General features: G+C 42.5%; 1 protein-coding gene across 1 annotated transcript in view; it reads left to right on the top strand.

The window, feature by feature from the left end:
* wdr3 (WD repeat domain 3) overlaps nt 1–8228 on the top strand; it is a gene marked incomplete in the record, with an annotated part of 211240 nt that overhangs the window by 193541 nt on the left and 9471 nt on the right. The window contains 3 exon segments of the mRNA XM_037687116.1: nt 633–744; nt 3623–3757; nt 3851–3901. Of these exon segments, the coding sequence (XP_037543044.1) occupies nt 633–744; nt 3623–3757; nt 3851–3901 (298 nt within the window).

Raw genomic sequence — 8228 nt, 5'->3', positions numbered from 1 at the left:
TGCACTATCTTTCTGCGCAACAATGGTGGAATTGGTGATCCTCTTACCATCTTGGCTTCTGAGAGACACTGACACTCTGAGAAGCTCTTTTTATACCCAATCATGTTGTCAATTGACCTAATTAGTGTTAATTGGTCTTCCAGCTGTTCGTTATATGCTCAATTTCCTTTTTCCATCCACTTATTGCTACTTGGCCCAACTTTTTTGGGATTTGTTGACACTGTGAAATTTTGATTCAACATATTTTTCCTTTAAAATGTTACATTTACTCAGATTAAACTTTTGATCTGTCATCTATGTTATATTACAAATAAAATTTTGACATTTGCCATCTCCACATCATTGCATTCAGTTTTTATTCACAATTTGTTTAGTGTCCCAACTTTTTTGGAATCCGGTTTGTACATCCCAGCACACACACCTGGACTGAAGGGATCAGGAGTTGACAGGAGAGACTCATGTTTTAATGAAGTATTGGTGATGAAGTCATTGTTTCCTCCTTTATCCTCTGTTGTAATTTGGTTTTTCCCCAGTTGAATTGCTTTCTTCTGTTTTTCTCCTTTTTGCTATCTTTTCAATACTCAGCCACAGATTTGCTTGTCTTGACTTCATTTACTCTTTCTTCTCTTCAGCGTCATGTTCCTCCAGTTTGTCCCCAAAACTCATCTGTTCTTCACCGCTGGGAAGGACCGCAAGATCAAACAGTGGGATGCTGATAAGTTTGAGCACATCCAGACACTCGAGGTGACGCTCTTGTTCTTGTCTTTTGTACTTTCAGAGAGCTCGGTGGTCAGCAGCAGACAGTTTACTGAAAAATCCACATTTAGTTTATTCATTAAACAACTTCATAATAACATGGTGTAGGTTTAAAATCAGGTGCCTGGGTGTGTTTTTATTGGTCCCCATCGTGGAGTAAAGAGGGGCAAGTGGAAATGCCCTTCTTCTGTCTGTGCATGTTGTGAACATGATGACTTGAAAAATAACTGAGGTACCAACTTCCATTTTGATGTGTGACTGCATCTAGGCACACAAAAGGTTTCTATCAAAAATTAGGTTACCATGTCAAAATCCAAAATGGCCACCACCGTGTACATGTATGTATGTGTATGTGTATATATGTATTAGGGCTGCAACAACAAATCTATAAAACTGATAAAAATTGATGATTAAAAGTGTTGGCAACCAATTTCATTATCAATTCGTTGTGTTGCATGATTAAGCGTCTTTCACGGCGCTGCAGAGCCGTTTTGTTCACGGGCAGTTCATTGTCAATGCTGACTGACTGAATAAAGTTTGAAGAAAAAAACTGCAGAGCGAGTTGAACAGAGTGAGGGGGGAGGAGGAAGCAGAGCAGAGGCTGTTTTCAAAGGAAATTAAGTAAATTTTACAAATGACCGACGCAGAGAAAACTGTTTGACCCAAGTCCTCCAAAGTGTGGGAGAACTTCACAAAGATAAAAACTGAGAAATATGCTGCTTTGAAAAGTGACGACACGACACGGGAGAATCACAGAGATGAAACGTAAACATGTCGGAGTCACGAGGAGGAGGAAAGAGCTGCAGCTGATACAACTCTTCATGTGTTGCAGGTGAGTCTCTACAATTTAACACTTTGTTCTGTTTCAAGAGAGAAAATGTAACGTCAGTCTGTCTGTAGATGAAGCTGTTTGTTTGTTTGTTTGTTTGTTTATCTGATTAATGACGGTGATAGAGAACGTGTGTTACTTTTTATTTAATTTAATTGGTACAAGCAGTGTTTAAATGTGATTTATGAATAAATCTAACACAAAGATAATAATTTAATGATTAAGCTTCAACTTTTAATTTGCTGGCAAAGTCTGAAGACACTGCAGGTATGGCAGGATGAATTGCATTTAAACAGGAATTAAAGTAATTTATTACATCTACTCAAATGTGTGTAATTAGGTATTTTATATGTGTGTGTGTGTGTGTGTGTTTGCTCTTTTAGCTACTTTTGCCTGAACCTAACGCTGTAAGTGAAACAAGGCATGTCTTGAGTTGCTGTAAATTATGATATAAAACATATTTACTGTCTCATTCCAGAAAACAACAACAAACAACAACAACACTTCATGATGGACAGACATCATGGACACCACAGCAGCAGCTGTCTTCACTGAAACATCCTGAACATGATCGTCACTGACATGAGGCCTCTGTCGATGGTTGAAGACGAAGGCTTCACTACAATAATCCACACTTTTAATCCAGGTTACAATAATCCACACTTTTAATCCAGGTTACAATAATCCACACTTTTAATCCAGGTTACACTCTTCCCTCAAGGACACATTTTACAAAGTAGCTACATACTGTGCAGGTATAAAGATACATTTGTATATATTTTTGTGTACATTTATTTTTTTAAACTATTTGACTAACTTTTATTTTTTATTATTCAATATTTTACTAACAGAATAGTCAAATAGCAACCTGCTTTTTGTGTGAATTGCTGTCAGTCAAATGTTCAATTTTGGAATAAAGGGGTGGAAATTAAAACGTAGTTTTTTTTTAGCCGATTCATCGATTAATTGAAAAAATAATCGTCCGATGAATCGATTATTGAAATAATCATTAGTTGCAGCCCTAATGTGTATATATATGTATATGTATGTATGTAAGCCCCTCCTCCTTTTAAGCCCTTCCTCTGAGACGGGCAGACTAAGCGCGGCTGACCGAAATCAGACTGCCTGCTTCGAACTGAACGAGAAGAACACACCGCTGAAGCCCCGGAGCTCGAATGTCCATCGTAAAACTAACTTTACCGTGGTTTAATGTGGCGCTATGTCTCTGCAGACAGTGCACGTTGCTGTCTTGTTTTGTGGTGTTTAGTGTAAAATACTTCCACACAGCGGACGTTTAGATGAAAAGTTGGTTAGCTGTTAGCCACAGTGCTGCTAACTCAGCCCTCACGTTGTAGCTGCTGCAAACTATGAAATGGATTTCCCGAATGTGAGGCGGGTCTTATTAATAATAATAATAATAATGTCATCACAATGTCAGCACTGTATGTTTCCATACAATGGCAAAATTAGTCTCTGCATTTAACCCATCCACCACCAGGTAGTGCAGTGGGCAGCTATTGAAAGCGCCCGGGGGACATTTTGGGGATGAGGCGTGCTGCCCAGAGACGCCACGTGATGTGCAGTGACTGGGGATCGAACCTGGGACTTTCGGGTCCCAAGCCGGCTGCCCTGCCTCTACACCATCTCGGCCCTCGATATTATTACTCTGGGTTCATGAGACACGCCGCCGTTCAGGAAGTCCATTCCATAGTTTGAAGCCAACGTGCAGAGCAGCTGGCAGGGAATCACATGTGGAGACTTTTCATCAGACACAGACATGCATCATGGATCGGAAAATCCAATACATAAATTTTGCTGGTATTGGAGGCCGATACCGGAGCTGATCGGCCTCATCCCTAGTTTTGATTCTGTTGTTAAAACAACACATGGTCTAAAATCTTAATTGACATAATTTCTGTAACAGTTGATAAAAAATATGCTTAATGACTTAAAAACAAGCAGTTTGTGTTTTGGATTCCCTCTGAATCTGTTTCTTTCTCGGCCTCGTGGGTCCTCTCTCTCCTTTTTGGGTCAAAGGGCCACCATCGGGAGGTCTGGTGTGTGGCCATCAGTCCAAACGGAGACCACCTCGTGTCATCTTCTCACGACAAGTCTCTGCGTCTGTGGGAGAGGACGAGGGAGCCCATCATCCTGGAGGAGGAACGGGAGATGGTGAGGTGGACCACAGGGGTCTTTGACTCATCTATCAGCTGACTACAGATGTTGTTGTTTTCTGTCTCTGATGTTTTTCCTCTGAATTCCCAGGAGAGAGAAGCAGAGTTTGAAGAGAGCATGGCCAAAGGAGACATGCCTGTGGTGAGATTCTTTTTCTCAGTTTACTCACTTCATCAGAGTTTTTATTTATTTTATTTTTCATCAGCCATATTTAAAAATCACAAAACTTTGTTAATGTTGGAACTGAACATGAGGAATTACACAAATACTGTATTTTTCGCTGTATAAATCGCAATTTTTTGAATAATTTGCATCCCCTGTGTAGGGCCGGGTACCATTCAAAAAAATCGGTGTCGGTACCTTCACGTCGGTGTTGGTTCCTGGACGGTTCTATTTTTGGTACCAATTTTATAATTAATATTAATTCTAGCAAGAATAAAATTACATTACACATTACAGTACAAATTGTGAGTTTTATTTTTTTAACTTTGGTATTTTTCTATTCACTGAGGTTAGGGTTGATGCAGACTTATGCACCTCTGTGTCTCTGCCTAAATATCCTGATGCATGCTCAATAATCCAGGTAGAAAAATCCAAAAAAGTTCAATCTGGTCCTCTGGGCATTCCAAAAAACAAAACAAAGCAAAAAAATACAGAAATGTTTCGTCTCTCATCCGAGAGACTTCCTCAGTCTGAGGTGCTGTATTCAGCTCAGTCTCTTAAATAGCACCTTCTCAGAGTGGATCAACCAGTTTGCTGCTGACAACCAAAACCAGCTGATCACATGGTCAAGAAGGACCATCAGCCTAACAATGGATCATTAGCACCTGATGGCTGTTTACTGTTCACAGAGGGCTGAGTGATACTAGCAATCACAGCATTGTAAGAGGGGGACAGTTGAACCCGGAGGCTCCACCCCTGTTTAATGATGGACGATTTCTTTTCACAAAGATGGCCTCCTTTACTCCTCTCTCAAACCATCGTTCCTCTCTGTCCAGGATGTGAACATCTTCATCCCTGAAAGAGTGACCGCTGGCCTGGAGATTAGTGTAGACCGCAGAGTCCTGGCCTGATGATGTTGATCTTTGTGCTGGGCCATCCTTTTGGCCAGTGGCTGTTTAGTTTCCCCAATGTCGTCAACTCAGGTTGACGACACCTGGGTTAAAATTAAATCTCAGGAAGTCCAACATTTTACTGACCACATCAACTCTGTGGATAAATACATCAAGTTCACACGAGAAGATGTAAAAAATGGCAGGTTGTCTTTCTTGGACTGTGAGGTCTCAGTCTCTGATAGAGGACATTTGCAAACTGAGGTGTACCGCAAACCCACCCACACAGACCAGTATTTGCAGTTTGACTCCCATCACCCTTTGGAGCACAAGTTAGGAGTCATCAGGACTCTGTACCACAGAGCAGACAGCGTCCCCACTAGCTCAGGAGCCAGGCAGAAGGAGAAATCCCACACAAGACAGGCTCTAGAGCAATGTGGATATCCTAACTGGGCCTTCCTGAAAGCAGAGAAGAAACCCAAACAGGACTCCAGTCAGCCAAGAGGTGAAAAGGAGGAACCCAGACCCAGACCAGTGGTCATTCCATATGTTGAGGGAGTATCAGAGAAACTGAGACGTTTATTTTCTAAACATAACGTCCCAGTGGCTTTTAAACCCCTAAATACATTACGGCAAAGACTGGTTCATCCCAAAGATCCAGTCCCTGGCACAAACAGAGTAATGTTGTGTATGCTGTTCAGTGTCAGGAGGGTGATCAGTCTTACATCGGGGAAACTAAACAGCCACTGGCCAAAAGGATGGCCCAGCACAGAAGATCAACATCATCAGGCCAGGACTCTGAGGTCTACACTCATCTCCAGGCCAGCGGTCACTCTTTCAGGGATGAAGATGTGCACATCCTGGACAGAGAGGAACAATGGTTTGAGAGAGGAGTAAAGGAGGCCATCTTTGTGAAAAGAAACCATCCATCATTAAACAGGGGTGGAGGCCTCCGGGTTCAACTGTCCCCCTCTTACAATGCTGTGATTGCTAGTATCACTCAGCCCTCTGTGAACAGTAAACAGCCATCAGGTGCTAATGATCCATTGTTAGGCTTATGGTCCTTCTTGAGCATGTGATCAGCTGGTTTTGGTTGTCAGCAGCAAACTGGTTGATCCACTCTGAGAAGGTGCTATTTAAGAGACTGAGCTGAATACAGTACCTCTGACTGAGGAAGTCTCTCGGATGAGAGACGAAACATTTCTGTATTTTTTTGCTTTGTTTTGTTTTTTGTTTTTTTGAATGTCCAGAGGACCAGATTGAACTTTTTTGGATCTCTGCCTGAATCTTCTCTGTGGTTCTCTGGTGTTCAGGGCTCTGATCATCTCCCTGATTGACATGAGAACAAAACATCAACAATAACATGGTTGTGTTATTATTGATCAAAAACATTATCTAGGCTGAGAGAGAAAAGCTTAACTGGTCAACATAATTATTTACAGCTTAACTTACCTCCACCATGCAGCCTCCACTATAGTTAGAAGCAGCAAACTTTTAACAACAAAGTTTGTGACTGTCCTGTGGCCCCCACCTCATTTTGCTGTTGTCTGTCCTCCTCACATCATGATCAGAGGCTCCTGTGAGGAGAACATAAACAAACAGTGAACATTAGGTGAACTGTTTAAGCAGCTGATCCGATGGATGCACACATTTTTACAAGCTTTATCTCTTAGTGTCAATCTTTAGTTACAGTGCCTTGTGAAAGTTTTCGTCCCCCTTGAACTTTTCAACCTTTTGCCACATTTCAGGCTTCAAACATAAAAATATAAAATTTAAAAATTTTTTTTGAAGAATCAACAACAAGTGGGACACAATCGTGAAGTGGAATGAAATTTATTGGATGTGTCAAACTTTTTTAACAAATAAAAAACTGAAAAGTGGGGTGTGCAGTATTATTGGGCCCCTTTACTTTCAGAGCAGCAAACTCAGTCCAGAAGTTCAGTGAGGATCTATGAATGATCCAACGTTGTCCCAAATGACTGATGATGATACATAGAATCCACCTGTGAGTAATCAAGTCTCTGTATAAATGTACCTGCTCTGTGATAGTCTTAGGATTCTGTTCAATGCACAGAGAGCATCATGAAGACCAAGGAACACACCAGGCAGGTCCGAAATACTGTTGTGGAGAAGTTTATAGCTGGATTTGGATACAAAAAGATTTCCCAAGCTTTAAACATCCCAAGGAGCACTGTGCAAGCAATCATATTGAAATGGAAGGAGTATGAGACCACTGCAAATCTACCAAGACCCAGCCGTCCCTCTAAACTTTCATCTGGAACAAGGAGAAGACTGATCAGAGATGCAGCCAAGAGGCCCATGATCACGCTGGATGAACTGCAGAGATCTACAGCTGAGGTGGGAGAGTCTGTCCATAGGACAACAATCAGTCGTACACTGCACAAATCTGGCCTTTATGGAAGAGTGGCAAGAAGAAAGCCATTTCTCAAAGATATCCATAAAAAGTGTTTAAAGTTTGTCACAAGCACCTGGGAGACACCAAACATGTGGAAGAAGGTGCTCTGGTCACACAAAACCAAAATCCAACTGTTTGGCATAAAAGCAACACAGCTCATCACCCTGAACACACCATCCCCTCTGTCAAACATGGTGGTGGCAGCATCATGGTTTGGGCCTGCTTTTCATCAGCAGGGACAGGGAAGATGGTCAGAATTAATGAGAAGATGGATGGGTTCAAATACAGGACCATTCTGGAAGAAAACCAGTTTGAGTCTGCAAGAGACCTGAGACTGGGACGGAGATTTATCTTCCAACAAGACAATGATCAAAACATAAAGCCAGATCTACAATGGAATGGTTCACAAATAAACGTATCCAGGTGTTGGAATGGCCAAGTCAAAGTCCAGACCTGAATCCAATTGAGAATCTGTGGAAAGAGCTGAAGACTGCTGTTCACAAACGCTCTCCATCCAACCTCACTGAGCTCCAGCTGTTTTGCAGGAAGGATGGGCAGAACTTCAGTGTCTCCATGTTCAAAACTGATGGAGACAAACCCCAAGAGACTTGCAGCTGGAACTGCAGCAAGAGGCGGAGCTACAAAGTGTTAACGCAAGGGGCCCAATAATATTGCACGCCCACTTTCAGTTTCCATCCATCCATCCATTTTCTTCCGCTTATCCGGTGTCGGGTCGCGGGGATAGCAGCCTAAGTAGGGAGGCCCAGACTTCCCTCTCCCCAGCCACTTGGGCCAGCTCTTCCGGGGGAATCCCGAGGCGTTCCCAGGCCAGCCGAGAAAATAGTCCCTCCAGCGTGTCCTGGGTCTTCCTCTGGGCCTCCTTTCGGTGGGACGTGTCCGGAACACCTCACCAGGGAGGCGTCCAGAAGGCATCCTAAACAGATGCCCAAGCCACCTCAACTGGCTCCTCCCGACGTGGAGAAGCAGCGGCTCTACTCCG

The sequence above is a fragment of the Nematolebias whitei genome, chromosome 13 (assembly GCF_014905685.2).
Source record: "Nematolebias whitei isolate Nwh7 chromosome 13, NemWhi1, whole genome shotgun sequence".
NCBI classification, from domain to species: Eukaryota; Metazoa; Chordata; class Actinopteri; order Cyprinodontiformes; family Rivulidae; genus Nematolebias; species Nematolebias whitei.
The sequence above is the reverse complement of the archived record's forward strand: the minus strand, read 5'-3'. Positions and strand labels throughout refer to the sequence as shown.